The 23,374-nt window shown below is 39.5% G+C and overlaps 2 protein-coding genes across 2 annotated transcripts; both read right to left on the bottom strand.

Annotated features, from left to right (window-relative positions):
* Window positions 1-1,462: 1,462 nt before the first annotated feature.
* Window positions 1,463-6,617, bottom strand: SMG8 (SMG8 nonsense mediated mRNA decay factor). The gene is made up of 4 exons (XM_016210706.2): window positions 4,848-6,617; window positions 4,165-4,310; window positions 2,907-3,779; window positions 1,463-1,884 (listed from the first exon to the last, which is right to left on the bottom strand). Exons 1-4 carry the CDS (start codon window positions 6,604-6,606, stop codon window positions 1,687-1,689), a joined length of 2,976 nt encoding a protein of 991 aa, XP_016066192.2. The 5' UTR covers window positions 6,607-6,617; the 3' UTR covers window positions 1,463-1,686.
* A 3,851-nt stretch (window positions 6,618-10,468) lies between these two features.
* On the bottom strand, window positions 10,469-23,320 carry PRR11 (proline rich 11). The gene is made up of 10 exons (XM_087826237.1): window positions 23,194-23,320; window positions 20,895-21,027; window positions 18,892-19,042; window positions 18,545-18,667; window positions 16,061-16,318; window positions 14,860-14,958; window positions 14,097-14,209; window positions 13,185-13,244; window positions 13,000-13,096; window positions 10,469-10,980 (listed from the first exon to the last, which is right to left on the bottom strand). The coding sequence occupies exons 2-10, from the start codon at window positions 21,020-21,022 to the stop codon at window positions 10,912-10,914; spliced, it is 1,098 nt and encodes a 365-aa protein (XP_087682363.1). The 5' UTR covers window positions 21,023-21,027; window positions 23,194-23,320; the 3' UTR covers window positions 10,469-10,911.
* Between the last annotated feature and the right edge of the window lie 54 nt (window positions 23,321-23,374).

The following is a 23,374-nucleotide window of genomic DNA, read 5'->3' as shown; positions in this document are numbered from 1 at the left end:
TTAGTCAGGGGCATTAGCCTCTTTTCTCTTAGATTGTAAAAAAAAAAAAAAAAATGAGAACAGCCAACAGAGTAATAGCCACCTGGTGTGAATGAATCAAAATCATAACTATTCTTTTGTCAGATCAACAAAAAATATTTTTTGGTGTTCTGCAGAATTTTAGTAATTAATGTGCCATGAGATGGAAAAGGTTGAAAATCACTGAGTTAGAGCATGGTTCAACTTTCTGTAGGGCAATTTAACAATATGTATAAAAATGTAAACTGTGGCCCTAGCAGGTTTCACTCAGTGGTTAGAGCATCAGTCTGTGGACTGAAGGGTCTTGGGCTTGATTTGGGCCAAGGGCACGTACCTCAGTTGCATGTTTGATCCCCAGCCTTGGTTGGGGCACGTTTGGGAGGCAACCAATCGATGTGTCTCCCTCACATCAATGTTTCTCTCTCTTTCCCCTCCACTCTGAAAAAGCAATGGAAAAAATATCCTCAGGTGAGGATTATTAAAAAAAAAAAAAGACTAGTACCCATCTGACACCATAGTGATTACTATAGTATTGACTATATTCCTTACATGGTACTTTATATTGCTATAACTATATATTGGCAGTTTTTGTAATTGCCAATTTGCACTTCTTTATTAAAACCTAAATAACTGCTTTAAGCTATTAATAGGATATATTATGTAAACACTGTATTTCATATATAGAGACTAAAATCTCTAATTTTATTTGCCCAGCATTTCAGAATCAATGTGTTTAGGAAAATATAATCAATTACACTAAAATTTTGGTATGTTATTTTGCACATTTATTGAATTGGTGATATATCAGTGTCACCATGTTGATGCTCTTGAAAAGTTAGCAGAGATTAACAAGATTTGTATCACTTAGCAAATTGTTTCACAGTATAGGAATTACTGTGTTGCCCTGGCTGGGTGGGTGGCTTATTTAGTCAGAGAGTCATCCCGTGCACAAAAAGGTTGCAGGTTTGATTCCCAGTTAGGGCACATACTTGGGTTTCAGGTCCGATCCCCAAGTAAGGACATGTATAGGAGGCAACCAATTGATATTTCTCTCTTGCTCCCCACTTTCCTCTCACTCTAAAATAAATAAAAACATATCCTCAGGTGAAGATTAAAAAAAAGAATAAAGTGTGTTAATATTTTGGATTGAAAAGCTTTAGCTCAGATAGCATTCATTTAAAATACGGTATTTCATCAGCCCAAGAATAAAATGGTAAGAAAAAAAGAATCTAACTCAGGTAAAAGAATTGTGAACCAAACAACAGGGCTTGTTCTGAAGATAACTTCATGAGGAGCATCTTAAGAAAAATCCTAGTTAAAACATAATTTTAGCAAAACAAAGTTTTGGCTGAATATGATTATGCAACTTTCTGTTTTAATAGAAACATATTTATTTATTGACAGTGAAACAGAAACAAGAGAAAACAGAGGTATCAACCATATATTTTGAGTCCTTTTCTAGAATAACCAATGTTTATTAGGAAATTGTAGCCTCACTGACAATAAATATCAACAATATCATGAAATTATTGTCCAAATACTAAATTTCTGTAACCAAACACATTTTGGGTTCAAGAAAACACAGTATACACGTATCAAATAAAATACTCCATATACACACAAAACTAAAACCAGCTCAAGTTTAGAACTGCACCGGCTAGAACACACTTATTGCGTTACTGCCTTAAGAACCCCACGGAGCACCTTGTAACTCATTAACTGCACGTTTTCCTTTGGAGGGAAACAAGGTCCTCTCTCTGTCACATATGCATAAGGAAATCTCAAAACCCAGAGGCCATCTGGTGGGAGAGTGATTTCTTGTTTTTCGGGGTAGAATACTGGACATGGTGGTGGGCCTGGCTGAACCTGAAAAACACAGGTAATATAATTATTTTTAGTTTTCAATTAGAAACATCTGAAAGATAAATGCCTAAACAAATAATAGGTTTGTAGGTAATGGCTACACTCTAATACTTCATTATTTAGGCTCAAATATTATCCTGCTTTTTTACAGACTTTTAACTTCAAGTTCTGCCTCTGAACCAATTGATGTGAACTGATGGCATGAACTGATGAACACACAATTTATTTTTTAAGAAGAACAATATTAGGTATAAAAAGTATTAAAAAAATTTTTTTTAATGTTTTTATTGATTTTAGAGAGAGGAGAGGAAGGAAGAGAGAGAGAGAGAGAGAGAGAGAGAAACATTGTTATGAGAGAGAAACATCCATCAGCACCCTGACTGGGGACCCAGCCCCCAACCTGGGCATGTGCCCTGACTGGGATCGAACTGGCAACTTTCAGTGCATAGGATGACATTCAACCAAGTCACGCAGGCCAGGGCAAAAGTATTGAAAATTAAGACCTGTTTAATGAAATAATTACTTTGACATTATCCTGTACTTTTAAAAAATAATCAAAACAAGCATCAGGCCTTGGCTGGGTAGCTCAGTTGGTCAGAGTGTCGTCCTGATATGCCAAGGTTGCGGGTTCAATATCCGTTAAGGACACATACAAGAAACCAATGAACTCATACATAAGTGGAACAATAAATGAACATTTCTTTCTCTCTCACTGTCTAAAATAATCAATAGTTTTTTTTAATCCTCACCTGAGGATATTTTTATTGATTTGAGAGAGGAAGAAAAAAACATCAATTGGTTGTCTCCTACATGCAACCTGACCAGGTTTCAAACCCAAAACCTAGGTATGTGTCCTGACTGGGAATTGAAACTTCTACCTTTTGGTGTATGGGTGATGATGCTCCATCCAATTGAGCCACCCCACCAGGGTTCAATAAATAAAATTAAAAACTAAAAGCCAAAAAGCAAAACACAAGCATCAGCATTTTTTTGTTTCTGAAGACGGAAAGGGTTGTATTTCTTACCTGAGGCATTAGTATTATCTGTAAAGGGGCATCAGGAACCACAACAAAAAGCCTCATGAGCTGAGCATAATGTGGTTTTAATCCTCTACCCTGAGATGATGACAGAATATACAAGGGCATGTCACTATTCAGGGCTTTTAAAGCTGATTCCTTTGGTCCACTTCCCAGTACTTTCATTACTTTGTCAGGTCCTGAGCACATAAATCTCCGTCCTCGAGAGTCTTCATATTCAAAGCCCACAAATGCTCGAGCTATGTCATCTCGCCGTCTTCCTCTTCCCATTACAACTGCGCTTCTCTTTCCAGGAATAGCTTTATTTGGAGCAGGCCAAGAATTTGTGTCTAAGTCTCCTTCATCTTCAGCTCTGGTCCTGATGACAATGTCCCAAGGCATAAGATAGTTTGTACCTGGAATGAAGCCCTGTTGATCCAAACCTGTATGAAAGTTGTAAGACTTAGCAGGGCCTAGTTTAACCAAAGACCAACTCGAGAATTTGGGTAGGAGACCTTTAGGGCAATTTGAATGCAGCATGCCTGGGAGATACTCAACTGTGGATGCCTGTCGATCAACCAAGTTTGGTCTTTTCTCAGTTTTAACTTCTCCTTGCCCATGAACTTCTGGATTATCTCCTCCTCCTTGTGGATCAGCTGGATAGGTACCTAAACTATCTGTGGATTGGCCTAAACTCAAAGCTAAACTCAGGCTTGTGCTCTCTCCTTGGGTTTGAGGTTCTTTTTCTTTAAGTTTATCAGCATCTGTATCTGGAGGGGCAGGAGAAGATTCATTTTTGGCAGGAGCAGGATCTGGAGTACTTGGTTCAAATATTGGGAAATTAATATGATCCAATTTTCCACAACATTTTTCTTCCAGAAGCTATAGAGGAAGGAGAAAAGAAAACAAACAAAAAAACCTGTGAATTTTTCGTTTAAAATAACACATTCTTCACTCTAAAAAGCAAGATCAACAATTAATGAGTAAGCAAGTAAGCACACAGAAAGAACTTTCTCTTGTCTATATATATCACTGAAGTCACATTTAGTTTTCTAGATATTTTACTTCTGAAAAGATGTATTTTTACTCAGGTGGGGGGGGGAGGGAGGGAGGGAGGGAGGGAGGGAGGGAGGGAGGGAGAGAGAGAGAGAGAGAGAGAGAGAGAGAGAGAGAGAGAGAGAAAGAAAAGAAAAGAAAAGAAAAGAAAAGAAAAGAAAAGAAAAGAAAAGAAAAGAAAAGAAAAGAAAAGAAAAGAAACAGTGTCTACCTGATAAAAGTCATAGTTAGCTGCCTTGATATCAAAGGGATCATCTCGAGGTGCTTGTTTCCTTCCACAGTTACAGGCACCAGTGGATCGAGCTCGGCTATTGTGATAAAGCACAGGAGGATTTCTATCAGCCTCTGGTTTTTCTCCTGGAAAATATAAGAGTCACTATTAATTTCACACACACAATGCAGAATCGAATTTATTTTGCATTCTATAGTATCTAACCCCAAAATTTCTCCAAACAGTACTTTGGAAATGAAAAGGAAAAAAAACAAACAAAAAACCAACACCAAACCTTGACTAAATACACATACCAGAAGAAACAAGTAAAAATACATTAGGGTTTCTAAGTAAATTTTATCATCATTATGGTGATCTTATACTTCATTATATTTAGTTTAACAAAAACTACAATATAAAAATGTTAATATGAAATTTCTGAAACTTTGTATTATTTAACAGTTCTCACTAATCCCCTAGGGTTCATTCTTTAAATACAAGAAAATAATTAGTAGTCATAGCTGATTATTTTCTTTTTACAGCAGGAAAGAAAACTTAAATCTGACACACCTACATTTCTATAGGGCTCTTTTAAAAAGTATCAATGGTGAACAAACTCTCTTAAAACCAGAATAAAAACACAGCTCAAAGTTTTGATTTCAAAATTCTGAGGAAAACTTTACCTGATTTAGGTAATGAGTGAAATTTATGTACACAATGTTGATCAGTTAAACTCCTCTCCTCACAGAGCTGATGGCCATTGCTCCAAAACTTGTAGCAGTCCTCATGTAACTGCATGGCATATTTGTGAAAGGCTGGACCCCTAGCATGTTGACTGTATACTCGCAGAGCCTGGGCAAGTTGATTCTTATGGACAGTCATTGTGTAATTGTGAGGCAAATTTGACTGATAGGCACTATGGGCCATGGGTAAAGCTTTTTGGCACCGGTTTTCTGAGAATTTGGTGTCAATATCCAAAAATCCTTCCAAGACTTTAATACTGCTTAAAATCTTAGATGTTAGCTCCCCAGTTGGAGATCCCAGGTCCTCCTCTTTCCCATCAATAGCTACTTCATACAGTTTTGAAGCTGCTGAGATCCACTTCTGGTAAGTGGGAAGTTCAAAATGAGAAGGCTGTGGGTTCCTGCCCACGCTGTCATCAAAACCTTTCTTGCTTAGGACTAGCTCCACATGCTGCCATAGGAATTCCCGAAGAGTGAAATCCACTAGCTGCCCTGAAGAACTGGAACTGCTGCTGTCAACGTGGAAAGAAAGTTGTTGTCGGATGTGCTGCCTCATCACCTGGTATCGCCTGGGACCAGAAAGGGGTGCAGGCACCAGCAAAGATTCAGGATCCTTCACAGTGCAATGACTCCTAAGTTGGTCCAGCAACATGCCTACTGGGTCCTCCTCCTGGCTTCCCGGAACTATGTACACAAAAGCTTGGTTAGCAGGCACAGTAAAAAGGCAGTTGATACTCTGATTAGTCAAGACACGACTCTTCCGAAAGATTCTATAAATCTGGTCCTCCAGGGCATGTTGCAGTCTCCTTTTGGGAGAATGCTTCTTAGGTTTGTCTGGATGAGCTGGGTCTTGGTTCCGAGGGGGTTCCACTTTGAGGGCTCCATTGAGTTGAAACAGGAAAAGGAGTCTAGGTGGGCAAGGTCGACAGTTTAGTTTCCAGTCTTTGCCAACTGGACAATCCTTAATGGCTGTTTTCAGGAGGGGCAGTACTTTCTGTCTCAGTCCATCCAGGGCTCTGAATACTCGATCGTAAGTGATGTCAAAGGAACAAGTGGGATGGACCAGAAGAAGGATGTGACAAACAGAGAATAGGTAAAGGAGACTGAGGCACTGCAGTTTCTCTTGATGTTTCCAGAACTCGTGTGCTTCTGCATGAGGTAAAGAAAGGCCACCTCCAGCTTCCCCACTCTGAAGGGCCCGACACGCCCGCAGAAGCTGGGAATTGTCACAGATGGAAGTGAGAAGAAGATACAGAACTTTGCTTTCCTGATTGTAATAGGCCTGCAGGAGGCTGTAGTCCTGCGAGCCTGGCTCAGTTTGGTTACCCTCCGCCGCAGCTACACCTTCCCGAACTGGATCCGCGGCCCCAGCCCCAGGGTCCCCAGCTCCACCAGCCTCCCCGACGGCGGCAGCCTCGGTCCTGATTCCAGGCCCTGAGTCCTCAGGATCTTGGTGGCGAAAAAGAGGGAAGACCTGTCGGTCGCAAACCGTGTTCACAAGGGAGAACTTCTCCGAATTGAGTCGCAGCGCCGTCTTGCCGAAGATTCCAACCACGCAGATCTCATCCTCTCGCCAAGGAGGCTCGGGTCCGCTCGCCACGCTCCCTCCGCCCTCTGTAGGGGACCCCTCCGTACTTTCAGGGCTGTTCCAGGCTGAAGCGCCCATCAGAAGCTCTCGCAGGCTGACAGGACCCGCCATGGCGCTCCGACTTCTCTCGAGTCCTTCCGGTCCTCCGGCTAAACCCAGCCGACTTTCGTCCCGTTTTGAAATCCCTCCTCCGTCTCTTCAGTTCCTGCTTCCCTCTCACTTTAGGTTCCGCCTCCCGCGACTCCTCTTCTCGTTTCTTAAAGGTTTTTCCCCAGCCCTGCACGACAGCGGTTTAAGATTTTTCTCAGCCCGAGACTGTAGGAATTGAGATATCATATCAAAAAGACAGTCGGGAACAGTTTGCATTTCAAGGGATACAAAAACGCTGCAAAGGCAGAGTGCCAACAAGGGACCCCTTGGTGTACAGGACGGCGCTCAACCCACTGAGTTACACAGACCAGAGGGAATAAAAGACTTTATTTGTAAAAGTAGTTCTAGGTTCATAGCAAAATTGATAGAAAGTTCAGAGAGTTCCTGTGTACCCTCTGCCCCATACAGGCACAGCCTGTCCCACTAGCATCACCCAGCTCCAGTGGTACATTTGTTACAATCTATGAACCCACATGGACACATTATTATCACCCCCAAACCCATAGTTTACATTAGGGTATTTTTTGGTGGTGTTCATTCTACGGGTTTGGAACACAGGTTTAGAAGTTTTACTGCTCTAAAAGCCTTCCGCTCTGCCTATTCATTCTTCCCTTCCTCCAACCCCTGGCAACCACTGACCTTTATACCAGCTCCATGGTTTTGCTTTTTCCATAATGTCATATAGTTGCAATTGCAGAGGACACAGCCTTTTTCACATCGGCTTCTTTCACTGACTTATATGCATTTAAATTTCCCCTATTTCTTCTCATGGTTTGATAGTTTATTATTTTTAGTGCTAATATTTCATTACCTGGATGTACCACAGTTTATCCATTCACCTACTGAAAGACATCCTGGTTGCTTCAAAGTTCTGGAGATTATGAATAAAGTTGCTATAAACACCTGTGTGCTGAGTTTTGGGTGGACATCCTCTTTTTTTTATCTCTATTTCCTACAGTGAACATTTTATTTAATTTATGATAATATTAAAAAATTCTTCCTTGAAGAAACGTGGAAAGCCTTAACTCAATATTTGATTTAGTTGATTGGAAGTTTGAATGGTTAGATTTGTGTTGTTGTTTTTAACACTCTTAGCTTTCAAGAAGAAATGGAAATTTGATCATTTGTATGTAATGACTTTTCACTTGGGGTGTCAAATGACAATAAAATAATTCAACATAGATTACTTTGTATGTGGCAATGTGTTCAATTTTTATCAAGAATTATCTCACTTATGTATGATTTCATATGTGGAATTTTAAAAAAAACCACCTAACTGTAGAAACAGAACAGATGGGGGAGGGGGGCAGGGAGATGTGTGAAAGTGATCAGAAAGTACATAGTTCTCGTTTTAAGATAAAAAGTTCTGGGAATGTAATGTATAGCATGGTGACTACAGATGATATACTGTATTGTGTTTCTCTCTCTCTCCTCCCTCCCTCCCTCCCTACCATTCTCCCTAAAAAAAAAATCAATGGAAAAAATATCCTCCGGTAAGGATTAACAAAAGAAGACAATATATAATGTATGATTTTATTTATAGAAAGTTCAAAAGCAAGCAAAATAAACCATAGTATTTAGGGATGCACACTTAAGTGGACAAAAGCAAGAAATATTTATTGGAATAAGCATATCAGTAATTAGAAGAAAGGAATTATAATATGGGAGGGAGACAGGGTTTCTAAAGACATTTGTCTCTTTCTTGATGGTTAGATGTGTTAGCTTTATGATTTGTTAATTTATATATTTATGTACTTTTCTGTATATGCCATGGTTCTAGTGAAAACATTAAGACAAAAACCAAACATTCTTTTATTGCTCTTTATTTAAAAACATAACCAGATGCACCTTGGTAGTTTATATTCTCTGGTTGTCATTTAGTCTCAGAATAAACATTGGGAGCATATGATTAGCAACAGTTCAATGAAGCCATAGCATTTACAGGATCCTCAAATGGATGCAATATAAAATCTGTCATAAAAATTAAAAATGATACAGGGTAGAATACATTTTAATACTGGTACAATGGCAATAGCAGCTTCACAGACATTTATCTATAGGATTTCTATAACATTTTTTAAAATTTTTAAATTTTATTTTTGTTCAAAATATCACTGATGTCCCTTTTTCTCCTCAATGACCCGTTCTACCCCGTCCCCTCCCCCTCCCCAGGCCCTCTCCCCACCATTATGAACCTTTATTCCACATGAATGATCAAATTAAAATTGATACAGTACACAGCAGTTTATTAATATTAGAAACATTATGAGTGCCTCACGAAATATTTTATAATGCTCAAGTGCTTTATTCTCAGTGGTCATTCCCTTTATTCGCACATAGTATAAATGTCGCTTAGCAGGTTAAAAAAATAACTACTGGAAGCACATGTTTCTTAACTTTATTATCTGTTGAATTTTTATCTATAAATGTTCTGTAAACATATATGTGGATGTCATAAAAATAAAACAGTGTCCCCAGGTTTGCTTTCCAGTCTGGTGACTTTTACAACATTATTTGGCATCGCAAAGCAATATTTATCTGTGGAAATATAGACATTTCTGAGAAAATGCTAAAATATATTTTAAGCCTAAGGTAACCAGGGGGGTATTTCAAGGATATCATCGATGTAGCTGCTTCTTCTCAGGCTAAAAAGTATAATGAAGATGTGAAACCCCTTGGTTCCTATCCATGAAGAGCTGCTATTCTTAATTCTGGAACTGCAGTGGAGCTTACAGCATTAAAGCTAATCCTGAATATTCAGTCACACTCACACTAATGAGAGTTTCCCTTCCTCCATACTTAACAACATTAGTGATGGGGATCCTCGATGAAGCTATAATAGTGTCCACTGTTAAGCAGATGTGTCTGACAAAGTGGGGGCTCCCAGAAACATCTGACAACTGTAGGGGACTGACTGACAGGGTCACCAAATAAAATAAAGAATGCCCAGTTAAATTTGAATTTCAGGTAAACAATGAATTTTTGTTGTTGTTAATTCTCACCCCGGGCTATTTTTTCCCATTGATTTTATAGACAGAGTGGGAGGAGGAGAGACAGAGTGAGACACTGATTGGCTGCCTCCCTCACGCACCTAGACTGGGGTCAGGGATTGAGCCTGCAACCCAGGTACATGGCCTTGACTGGAATTGAAACTGTGACCCTTCAGTCCCCAGGCTGACGCTCTAACCACTGTGCCAAACCGGCTAGGGCTGAATATTTTTAAATATACATATGTCCCATGCAATATTTGGGACATAATTATACTAAAAAAAGTATTCATTGTTTAATGGGACATATGTATATTTAAAAGTTATGTTATTTATCTGAAATTCAAATTTGATTGGTGTCACATATTTACATTTACTAAATCTGGCAACCTGGACTAGAAAGAACAAAAACCCAGTTAGGTGTGAATTATTACTGTTATTGAATCAACAGGCTACTGAGGACAGGCTATCAGGTCTTAGAGTAAACCTGCTATGGACCTCAAAGAATCCTTCACAGGGCACTGGGGAAATTATAAGGTTCATGTGGAAGTCATGATTTTTTTTCCAAACCCTGCTTGCCTCTGTCGTCTCCCCTGATCATCAGATCTGCAAGGAGCAGCCTTACATTTAGCTGTATGAATGTGGACAGCAGACATCAAAATAACAAATATCTCAGACTTCAGTGAGCCAGATATAACTACCTACCTAAGATGCTGGAAATGATACATTCTCATTTTTAAGGTCACATTGGATCTTTTGCTTCTAAACCTTTTGGAAAATAGTGGGGTTTGGAGAGAGGATGCTCTTACCACTTAACTGTTAATAATGAACGGAAATCAAACCTAGAGGGTCTTTTTTATTGATCGTTTGTAGCACTTAATGAATGCCTGAGCTTTACAGGCTGAAATACTTTTCAATTACCTGATGAATGTAAACTAGGTTATTATCTTAAGGTCATAACTATGTGTACGGAGTACAAATTAAAGTTATCTAGTTAAATTTGAACAACCTCTCCACCCTAAATTGGGTAATTCCAGGATAAACATCACTTTGGGATTGCATTTTTTGTTCTGTTCTCTTATTGATCATGCAAACTAGAAAATATCCAAATACCCACTTTATACCACAGTATATATGGGCTCCATACATACTGTAATTCTTTAAATGGAATTATAAATTAGAATAATTATTTATACATACTACATTTTTTAAAAAAAGGAGTGGGGTGATTTTTACGGCTATTTTATGGATGATCACATGGAGTCAGGCAGAGTTGGCATCAGTTTTGTTCATCAAAGCTGCTTGTAGAAAGTGGCAGAGTTTGAGATGGGCTTCTAGGGTGAGCCAGCTATGGGGGGGGAAAAAAGGTCTCAATTATAATATGAATTATGTTCCTGTAGCCAACACAGCTCTCCTTCCTTACTAACAGAACCCAGATTTTGTACAAGGCAATAATGCGTCCAGATTCTAAAAACCAATTTTCCCAGCTTCCCTGATATGATCAGAAGTTCCTGGATAGCAACTGTTTAAAGAGATAAGGGATCGCTTAGCTGGCACACCCTCTTGTCCTTTGCCCTTCCTATCTTGCTTAGAATGTAACAGGAGGCTTCAGGAAGTACAGTCATTTTGCACCTTAATCAAAGACACACATTAAGGAGGAAAAGCAATGAAGCTTGTGTACCAACTGCAGTCTGCCTACTTCTCAAGGGAATATGTAGGTTAGAAAAATAAGCCCCTAGTTGCCCAAGCCACTATAGTCAGATTTCTGTTACCTGCAGCCAAATGCAAGACCTAACAGATGCAGTGGCTTCCGAGCCAGAGGAGAAAGGAAGGCTAAGGGCTGGGTGTGAAAAGTCCTTCTAAGCCCAACAACAGTTTTTACTAGGCATCCTGCTAGTAAGTGACTTTTGAGGAGCACAACATATGGCATAGGTCCTATCTGTGATTTCTGATGTTGCTCAATATGTGGGTACATTATTTATTATTTTTGTTTCTACATTACCCAGCCCACCATAGTAGTTATGGGTGGGCTGGGACAAAGAGGATCCTAGAGCTGAATGAGGAAAGGAAGGGCTTAGTCCTTTAGTGAGGCCTCTGCCCTCTGCCCCTGCCCTTCACAGTCTGTGTTATCGCCAAGGAAGGTGATCTGCGGGTAGACTCCCGCTGGATGCCCCAAAAGGAGGAAGGAGGAATCTGGCCACACCTCCAAAGAAGGCCCTGTGGTGCCCAGGATGATCAAGTTGAATTTGCAAGGACACCAAGCTGGCCTGCAAAAGGCACTGATTCTTAATGAAGAAACGAAGGGAGGACAGTGTCAGCAGTGGAGTCTGGTGCATCTCTGCTGCCAGAGGGACACAGAAATGTAAGCTTCATAGCCAAAGAGGCCAGCAGCCCTGTGTCCCTGCACTGGCTGCTCCTTACAGATCTGATGATCATGGAGATGACAGAGACAAACAGGGTTTGGGGAAAAAAATCACACAAGGTGAGCTGATGTACTGGATTTTGGTGAGTGGGCACGCATGTAGATGGCAAAGGAAAAAGCTGCCAAGACCTTTTCCTATCAACTCTGCATGATCTGACTCCTAGCTACATCTCCATCCCTGTCTGTCACCATGGTCAAGCTCGCTCTCTCTGCAGCCCTACTGGTCAAGTTTCATTTCCACTGACAGGCCAGGATTCCTCCCACCGAGAGACCTTCTCACATGCTGTTCTTTATGTCTGAAACTCTCTCTTCCATGACATCCATGGGGGGCACCCCCACACCCCATAGGTACCCTTCCCAGCTCATGCCTACTCATCCTTCAAGTCTCACCTCATTACTCCCTAAGGGAATCCAGTCAGATTTCCGTTACCTGTGGCATTTGGATGCCATACATGGTGCTCCTCCAGTCACTTACTAGGAAGATGTCTAGTGAAGACTGTTGTTGGCTGCACGTAACAGAAATCGTGGCTCCCACAGAACCCTACTGCTTTTCTTCACAGCACTTACTTCAGTGCAAATTATACACATATGTGGTTATTTGACTAACATCTATTTTCCCCACTAGACGGAAAGCTCCAAAACAGCAGATCTGTGTCCGTTTCGCTTATCCCTATATCCCTGGTACTCCAGCACAGTGCCTGGCATATAGGAAGTGTTTAATACTTAATAAAGGAATTTTAAAAAAAGACAGCCATTGATAAAATTAAGATGATAATCCTCACTAGCTTGTACAATTTTATGAAGCCTAAATATGTGAGTGCTTTGTAAAGCATAAAGTACCATTTAAAAATTATTATTATTAAGAAAGCTGCTTTAGATTATGATTCTAAATAAATAATTTTTAAGAAAAGGAAGCCCCCCAAATTTTTTTTTCTAAAGGCTTACCTGAAACTTTCTCCTCAAGGCCCGGGTCATTACTGGGGTCAGTCCAGTTCCTGTTTCCATATTTTCTTTATTGGTAAGAGGGGTACCACCTGGGCTCCTGCAAAGGTAATAAAAATATCAGAAACTGTGTTTTACACCAATTACCAAGTGGATTTAGAAAGCATAAAGATAAGAGAATGTATTACCTCTCTACATCGACTTTTCTAAGTAGTTTTCGCAGATCTATCTGACTTTTACCAGGAGTACTGATAAAAAAAAGACATCAGAGTTAGAGATTGCTGGATTTTATCATTTGTCCCAAAGCAAAGCAGTCATTTTTACAGGCAACATCCTAGAAAGTAGTTCTACTTGGTACATTAAAAAATAGCAGTAGATGATGATAAGAGCATAAGGTGATATAATAATTCTTCAAAGCAATAGTTCTTGACTTAGTAATTACAAAACTCAGCTATGCACACAGATGATAGACAAGGATGTTCACTGAAGAGTTATAGAAATAAAAAATCATAAACAACCTAAGTGTCTCAAAATAGAATTTTATCTATGAAGTTTATATATAATAAATTGTATGTATTAAAGAAGTCAAAATGATTCTTTAAATAAATTTTTAATAAGATGGGGGAAGCTCATGACACACTGAATGGGAAAAGTCATAACTGTATCTATAATATGATTATGTAGAGGTATACACATATATATACATTATATTTCCTTGATTCTAAGATATACTAGTTTTCATATTTTATTATTTCTGAAATCGAACTGCTTTAAGATTTATTTTATTGAGGTATAGAAGTTACTAAAATTCTTGATAGTATTTCTTTTCTCCTCAAAATCTGTTATTAAATCCATGGTATATCTTATAATAAACAATAGGTTATATGCCTAGAAAAAGATAAGAATAATAAATAATAGTACGTTAACAGTAGTCATCTTTAATGGTATATTTATTTGGATGATTTTGTTTTCTTCTTTAAACTTTTTTGTAGATACCATTTTTCTACAATGTACACATATAATTTTTAAAGTTAGAAAAAAAGCAAAAAAAAATCATTCTTTTAAGTAGTGGTAGAACATAACATGGTGTAATTCCTTACATTAAGACATTTGTAACTCGAGTTGATAACACTTTAGAGTTGGGCTTCAGGGTAACACGCTGCAGGTCAGAGACTGTAACTAGTGGATTCCGTGCCTTTGGTGATGGAACAAGCTTTAACCGTAAAATGAGACATTGTTAAAACACACATTAAAAATATTCAAAGTGTAAACATGATGAAACAATGAATATTTGAGTGCTGAGTATGTGTAAGACATATCCACTACTCTACTCAATTTTTTTTTTAAATCCTTACCCGAGGATATTTTTTCCACTGCTTTTCAGAAAATGAAAGTGGGGGAGGGGACGAGAGCAAGGGGGGAGAGAGGGAGAGAGAGAGAGAGAGAGAGAGAGATCGATGTGAGAGACACATCTATTGGTTGCCTCCTGCACTCACCTGACTGGGGCCAGCGATGAGCTGCAACTGAGGTACATGCCCTTGGCCGGAATTGAACCTGAGACCCTTCAGTCTGTGGGCTGATACTTCAACTACTGAGCCAAACCAGCCAGGGCTCCATTTAATTTTTACTCTAAAGCTCCAAAGTATGTCTCTACCTCTTTAGACTAATGGTTGGTACATAAAATTGCCTAATTAAATAATTTTGGGATCTACATATTTTGTTGTGGTGATCCACGACTACTTAAATAAGACATCAGATACTTAACTTGGAATAGCTTCTATACATAAGACTATATTTTATTTCCATAAAGAGACAACCGGGCTAATAGCTGAAAAACTATGTGTATGGTCAATGATATCTTACCTTCTTCCTTTCATCAAAACTCTGTGTTTTCTTTAATTTCACAGTCATTAGATCTTTAACTGTTATCTGCATGGGTCCATCTTTTTTTAATGGTCCAGCCTTAAAATACATGGAGAGATTAGAATTCAATTTGGAACCATGATACCTAGTCAAATGCAAATCCAAATACAGTTTTTAAAGACCTGGAGTTAAAAGTTAACTCTTTTTACCTTAGGAACCTATCAAATTCTTTTCACTCAACCAAGAATGATCCTGTTTTCAGCACCCAAAGATACTGAGGCTATTGAAATGGTACAGCTTCATCAAATGGTACAGCTTTGATACTAAGACATAAGCTAGTTTCCTGAAACTATGCATCTTCCTCAGGAGTCATAATAAGACAGGAGTTGAAGTAGTTCCTCAAGTCAAAGTGAAATTTACCTGAACTACATAAAAAGATGATCCAGTTCCCATACAGCAAAAATATATAGTCAGAGAGGTATACATTAGGGCAAATATAGCAGTAGGCTCTGGATTTAACTCAGCCATTATAAATCAAATGTATCTATAGTAAGAATTCACCTTTTAAAACAGGGTCATGCCTATCTTAGCGATTCACAAATATTCCAGTCCCCTTGGCAGATAAGTAAACCTAATGGAGTCTGGTTCTCCAGCCTTACGGCATTATACTTTAGGATCCACAGACTCTATTCTGAGTTCACTCACTAAGCCATCTTCTGTTCCTAATTTTGTTTCCCAGGGAAGTTTTCCTTTTGGTAAAAAGATATGGTGAGATTTTTCAAGGGAAACTAAATGATTTAGTTGGAGGGGGAAAAAAAAAAAAAAAAGATATGCTGAGAAGCCAACAGAAATCTTCCACTCTTCTAAATTTCATAAATTTATCCTTTAAAAAAAATCACTTTAATTTCTATATCCAGCTTTTGTGAGTTCCCAGGGGACTAAGTATTATAAACACAATAATTGACGTAATTAAGATATGGAATTGAGGGGCAGTGCGGGAGGAGAGAAGGGGTCAATGGGGATAAAAAGGGGACCTCTGTAATACTTTTAACAATAAAGATAAATTAAAAAAAACAAACACGGAATCAGAACAAAATATAGCTTTCCTGTCAAAGTCCTTAGCCCAGCCTTGAAATGCCACCTGTCTTTACTCCTCCATTACAAACTGACCAAAACACACCTTTACTATGTTGTTTTTTACCTGAAGTGCTTTGGTGAGATTGGATTTTCTGAGCAGCAAAGGTGCTATGGGTGGTGGAGGGGGAGGCAGAGGCGGAGGTGGAGGGGGTGGAGGCGGGGGCGGAGGAGGAAGGTGGCCCACAGGTGGTGACAGTGTGGCAGGAAGTACAGCCTGGGATTCTCCAGGGATGGTTAGAGCACAGGCAGGCACTTTTGTAAGTTTTCCACTCATATAACAGGTTTGACCACAGCTTGGGCAGGAAGAATTTTCTGAGATGGTCTGAAAGAAGACATTACATTTGACAAAGGAAAAACAGATTAATTTGGTTCTTGCAGCCAAAAAGCATTAAAATAAAAGGCACTATATTGAATACTTTTTCAGTATACCTGGTGCTTCATAGTATTTTCTCATTTATCACAAGCTCACTCATTCATTCAGTTATTCATTCATACATTTGTTTTATGTATGCAATATGCCAGGCACTACAAGTCAGTGTGAATCCTGCCTGCCACCTCATGGAGTTGGCAGTCTGGCGAGGAACACAGACATTAAACATACATAAATATACTCAAAAACCAAACAAAATAATAATTCGGTAAGGGTAATGAAGTGTGCTGAGAGCATGAAGAGTGAGAATCTGGGGGTAACATCAAGGATGAGTTGAGATTTACCATGTGAAGAGAGATAATGACTGGAGAACTCCTAGAGGGAGAAATACTTAGCAGCCAAGAATATAGTATATTCAAGGAACTGATAAAAAGGCCAAGAAGCTATAACATGACTATATGGACTGAATTGTGCACACTGCCCCCCAATCATGTGAAGTTTTAACCCCCTCCCCACCCCGTACCCCAGAATGTATGTGGAGATAGAGTATTTAAAGGGGTGATTAAGGTAAAATAACACTGTCAGGGTGTCCTTATAAAAAAGGAAGTCTGAATATATAGGAGACACCAGGGATGGATGTGCACAGTGAAAAGCCCATGTGAGGACACAGCAAGAAGGCAAGCCAAGGTGAGGGGCCTCAAAAAACCCCAACTCAACCTTGATCTGACTTCTAGCTTCCAGAATTGTGAGGAAATAAATTTCTGTTGTATAAGCCACTAAGTCTGTGCTACTTTGTTATACAATGACCCTATAACATAAGATAGTGTTTTCGTTTCCTGTGGCTGCTGTAACAAATTACCACAAACTTGGTGGCTTAAAAGAATAGAAATTCATTTTCTCACAGTGCTGGAGCCTAGAAGTCTAAAGTCAAGGTGTCAGCAGGGCTGAACTCCTTCTTCCCAAGGCTCTAGGGAAGAACCTATTCCTTGCCTCTTCCAGCTTCTGGTAGCCATCAAGATTCCTTGGTTGAGGCCACATCACTCCAATACCTGCTTCTTTGGTCCCACTGCTCCTCCTTTACCATGTGTTCTGCTTTGTGTGTCTCTTTTATAAGGACATATGCCATTATATTTAGGGTATACCCAGGTAACAAAGGATGATCTCCGTATCTCAAAATCCTTACTTTTATCTGCAAAGCCCCTTTTTCCCAAATAAGGTAATATTTACATGTTCCAGGGAATAGGACTTGGATATATCTTGGGGGGGAGGGCATCATTCAGGCCACTACAGGTGGCATCATCCCCATCTTATAAATGATGAAACTGAAGCCTAGAGGAGTGAGGTGATTTGTCTTCCCCCCTCTGGCTAGTTCACATTGAGATACAAATTCTGGGAGCAGGGATATAACCTCAGAAGCTTCTCTCCAAACCAATGGATGCAATGCTTATTTTTAGAGTTTTGGATGTTGGGAATAGAGGCCTTGCTTAGGAGAGTTAGGAGAGGGTGGATATTTACAGGGGGTTTTTTCTGCCTATATCAGTCAAGAAAATAAAAACACCCTGAGTATTTCAAAGTTGGGGAATGTAATGTAGGCAGTTGGTCCCACTGTTGATGGAAGAGTTGAGAAGCACACAGGGGACAGTGAAGCAGCCCAGAAATTAGCAACAGCAGAAAGCTATGAATATCCTACAAATGGAGGGACAAAGGAAATAGCAGTAGAACCAGATATCTGGAGCTAGATTAACCCAGAGAATCAAGAAATGTGGTAGACTTACTTGTGGGAGCTGGAATTTGAGAAATAACTATAGCCATTGCTGCAGAAATTGCCCAACACAGAGAATGAAAGGGAAAAACACCCTGTCTTCTCCTTCCCTCTAGTCTTTCATCGGTGTCTACTATTATTTCAGCCCAACCAGGAACCAGATTTTTTTAAAGAGCTTGGGAAATGTAGCCTGCAAGGGTCAGCATCCCTGCAATATGGAACGGAGCCTCTAACTTTTTTTTTTTTTGCCAGAGCCTCTAACTTTTAAGGAACAGATCTGAGGGCAAATAGGCCCAGGACTAGCACTGGCCTGTAGTCGTTCCTTTTCTAGTAAAAGCACATTGGGATTTCTAAGGGAAACAACCCCTTCCCTCCTTACCTAATTCCAGATTTTTTTTTTATTTGATAATACTAACCTTCAGTGCTTCCTGGAGCTTGCATAATTCACTTTCCAAAATGCAAAACCGTTGTTTTAGACTATGAAGTTCTTGGTGGCATGAACGGGAAGGAAAGATGGTGTTTTTCAATACTTCTAAACTCTAAAATTAAAAAATACACAAGCCTGACTTTAATGAGCAATGAGATAAAGACAATAAAAGACGACAAGTGGTTTGATGTGTGTTTTATAGAAACAAAGGCAGACATGACCCCATCATTTCATCTTATCTGAGCTCAGCCTGAGTGCTGTGCTGACCTGAGTGCGCACACACAGCAAGTGTGTAGAAAAACTGTATCGCTGAAAACAGGTATGTCGAACCCATACCTGGGCTATGCAGTTCTGGCACCAGCTGTATACAGACCATCCTCTATTTGTCCAAAGTTTTACCGCATCTTTGATACTGGGAAATTTGAAATTCCAGAATGATCTTAGCCAGCTTCTGCTAAGGGGTGTATTTGTTGAAGGAATAACCTCTCTGTAGGAAAAACAAAACCAAGTAAAGTAAAAACTCCTGAGTTGGAATAACAGCCTCTAATTAAACAACAAGCTAGTTTTATAGGATAAGTCAGGAATGGAGACTACCTAAAGCCAAATTCTTCAGTAAATTGTAGAATTCTGGGATTCACTTATGCAGCAAATATAGCATGTCCCCCCCCAAAATGTGTATACATTTTGAATAATTATAAAGGCAGTGTTTGTACTTCAACTGTGTTTTCAAACTTCCAGTAGCATTTTAGGATGAATTTCCTTTGTTCAAAACAGTCTGGCTGAAAAGAAAGAAAGATCAATGGAACTATGAGCTGTTAAAGTGTGTATACACATTTTTGGGATACCCTGTATTTGTTGAGTAAATAAACAGTAACCAATAAAATAGTATAAAAATAGGCATCAGGGATTCCGTAATGAACAAAACAGGCAAAAACCCTAACTCTCAATGGAGTTTATTATAGTCTCATGGAAGAAAGGTAAAAATAAGTAAATAAAAAACATATGTGGGTTGTCAGCATGTGAGTGCTAAGGAGAAAAAGGTGAAACAAGAGAGGGGACTGTGAAGTGTTGGGTAGAGGTGAAATTTTAGATAGGGTAGCCAGGGAAAGTCACTGAGAAGGGGACTCTTGAAGGGAAGCAAAAAAAAAAAACCCTAAAGGAAATAAAGAAGCTAACAATGCACATATCTGGGAAAAGAGGATTCAAGCAGGGGCAACAGTAAGTGCAAAGGCCCTGAGGTGGAAGCTTATTGAGGTGTCTGAGGACTAGCAAGGAGGCCAGGACAACTTGGGTAGAGAAACAGAAGGAAAGGGAATTAGGAAACAATGTTAGAGCCCAGCCGGTGTGGCTTAGCAGTTGAGCATCGACCTAGGATCCAGGAGATCGCGGTTCAATTCCCGGTCAGGGCACATGCCTGGGGTGGGGGCTCGATCCCCAGTTCGGGGCGTGCAGGAGGCACCTGATCAATGACTCTCTCATCATTGATGCTTCTCTCTCTCTCCCTCTCCCTTCCTCTCTCTGAAATCAAAAAAGATATATTTTTTAAAAAAAAAGAAAGAAAGAATGTCAGAGTCAGATCATAAAGGCCTTGGAGGTCATACTGTGGACTTTAATTTTTACTCTGAGAGAGGAAAACATTGAAGAGCTGTAAGTAGAGAAGCAACATGACATGATTTTCACAGGCTCACCGCAGAGGGGGCAAGGGCAGAAGCAGAAAGGCCAGTTAGGGGGCTTTCTCAATATTTGGGAGAGATGGAAAAGAGCATGATATCATGGTTACTGCTTTTTGAGGGCCTGTTTTTCTTATTTTTTTCTGTAAAGAGAGCGGTAACAACAAAATGTATAGAATATGTTATTGTGACACTTAGTGCCCTTGGGTTGCTGGAACTTAGTCTCTTTCAATAACACATTTAAGCCCTGAGTCACAGAGAATAAATGACCAAACTTTACCAAAACTAAGATTTAAATTCTACTCTTATACCTCTCTTTCACTGCTTGGTTATCATATTTATGCAATTAAATTAAGTAGGAAAAGAGAAAATAGTTACTGTGCACCTCCAACACAATTCCTTGTGATCATTACTTCATTTGAACTCTTAGACTATGGTTGCCATACAAAACTCAAGGACGCTCAGTTAAAATTCAATTTCTGATAAATAATAAGTTTTCGTATAAGGATATTAGAAATGTTGCATGGGACAATACAAAAAAAAATTTCATTGTTTATCTGAAATTCAAATTTAACTGGGCATTCTGTATCTTCATTTGCTAAATCTAGTAACTTTATCCTAAACTGACAGGATTTTTAATATTTTTCTCTGTTCCACATCATGCCTTACCTTTCTGCTAAGGGTGGCGGAGGGGGAGGTGTAATAAGCTTGGACTGAAAGTGAGAGGTTTCTTTTTTTTTAAATAATCGTTTTGCCTTTGCTTTTCGCTTCCTTCTTTGTTGTCTGAACTTGAGCATGATTTCTGTAAAAAATTTTCAAAAATTGATTTTAGAGAGAGAGAAAAAAGGAGAAGGGAGGAAAAGAGAGAGAAACAGAGACAGAGAGTCACACACACACAGAGAAACATTGATTTGTTGTTCCACTTATTTATGCATTCATTGGTTGATTCTTGTTTGTGCTCTGACCAGTGACTGAACCCAAAACCTTGGCATATCAGGACAACCCTCTAACGAGCTGAGCTACCCGGCCAGGGCATAGAGTTAGTTTTTTAAGGTAAAAATATAAACCCGATATTCCTTTGCTCAAATGTATTTGAAGGTTCCTTATCACTCACTGGATAAAACAAATTCCTTAGTGTACCTTTCTCAATTTAGCTCTAATGGCCCTTTGCAGCCTCATCTCTTCTAGTGATTAGTAGTTTGTACTTCAAGTATACCAACCACCAAATACTTTCTATAGTGTTATCAGCTTTTCTCCCTGCTTGGGGTATATTCCTCCAGGTCAGCTTATGCAGCCTTCAAAACTCTGTTACTTTGTCTCACAGATACTTGTTGAAATATGTACCATGGTAGGTGCTGGGATACAATTCTGAACAAGATGGACATAGTCTTTGTTCTTAAGGAATTTACATGGTTGAAATGTCATCTTTCGGATTTCTATAGCACTTTGTGTTAGGTGCCTATTGATTTGGCTCCATCTCCTGGCAACCCTATGAATGAGTGATATCCACAATATCCTATCAACAGCCCTGATCAGCTCCTGTAAACTCATGCCTATGACTTCTTTTATGGAGTCAATCCAATTCATATTTGGAATTCCTCTCTTCCTGCTGCCTATTTTTCCCAGCTTTATTGTCTTTTCCAAAGAACCCTACATTCTCATGATGTGTCCCAAATAGGACCACTTCAGTTTTATTATTTTTGCCTCCAGTGATGCTTCAGGCTAAATTTGCTCTAGGACCCTTATTTTTGTTTGCATGTTTGTCACTCCCAAGGGTAGGATGAATTTTATTCATCTTTGTTTTCCCAGGACCTAGAGTATAGCAGACACTAAATAATGTTTCATTCAATAAATGACGGAAAGAAACCGTTCCCGCTAAGTGTTAGCTAGCAAGCGTTCTCTCTTTTAGTTAAGGAATATGCTTTAATACAAAATTCTGGAAAAATCTCCTGATGAGAGAGGTTTTCAGTTCTTCAAATCATACCACACGCTCATATGGATAAAAGATGGGCCCAAAACGATTTCCAGTAAGAAGATGCAATAAATAAAAGAGTAAGAATTGCAATCATCTGCAGGATTTGGCACTGCTACTAAACTCCACCTTGTGATATGAAAAGTGCTTTTGGTCAAGGGCACTTCCAAAACTGTGGCATTAACAGAAATGACAACTTAATTGCATTACTATCTTCCTAAAACACATTTTAATGGAGGTTTCTTACACTTTGCCATAAACAGCTTTCAGTCAATTAATCAATTTCCATTACCAACCAGTTCAATGGATTCCTCTTGAATATCCATAGGGCTATTTCTGGTACTTGCATATATTTAATTTTACATTTTATGCTGTACAGCATTGCTTTTTTAGTTCCTGGCTCTTTTTTCTTTCCCCCTGAAGAAATTGGGGCTCCTTAAACCCTGCCCAGCACAGTAGTAGGTACATAGTAAACAGGGCACACTTCTAAAATTGACTCGCTCACAGAACGTCGGACGATAGTAAGATTCTAGCAAGGAACACAGTAATGCTCCCAGTCAAGAAATGGACATTCTCGAACTTGAATGTGCATGAGAAGCACTGTGTGTGCGTGTACGCGAGGAATCTTATTAAAATGCATATTGGTTCAGTAAGTTTGGGTGGAGCCCGGTAATTTGCATTGCTCCCAAGCTCCCAAGTGATGCAGATGCCGTATGTCCGTGGATCGCACTTTTGAGCAGCAAAGTTGTAAAGGACTGTGCAAAAGGAAGGCAGATACTTTCCTCCAAAACATAATTAGCAGAGTGTTAATTAAATAGAAATATGACTAGGTTGGAACCAGGGGACAACTTCTTGCCCGCCTCTGCCCCGCTCCATCTCCCCTCGGAGTCCAGCCAAAGTCCCCACCTCCGTAAGCCCCTAAGAACACAAGCAGCAACACGCTCAGCCACGGCAGACGCGAGTCCGAGCAACAAAGGAAGATATCCCTGCACTTACTAGTCTAAGAGCCCAGGGGTTAGATGAAGTCCAGGCAGCGGCCTCGCCCTCGCCATGAAGAAAAATTCAAAATTAAAACCTTACGTGGAGCGACCAATCGTAGCCACGGCCTCTCCACGATTAGTTCTCCCGGTAACGTAGGAGCACAGCCTGGCTTGTGATTGGCTGAGACCGCACCACG

This window comes from Miniopterus natalensis, chromosome 17 (assembly GCF_054644295.1).
Source record: "Miniopterus natalensis isolate mMinNat1 chromosome 17, mMinNat1.hap1, whole genome shotgun sequence".
Taxonomy (NCBI): Eukaryota; Metazoa; Chordata; class Mammalia; order Chiroptera; family Miniopteridae; genus Miniopterus; species Miniopterus natalensis.
Note: the sequence above shows the minus strand (reverse complement) of the source record. Positions and strands in the feature narration are given on the sequence as shown.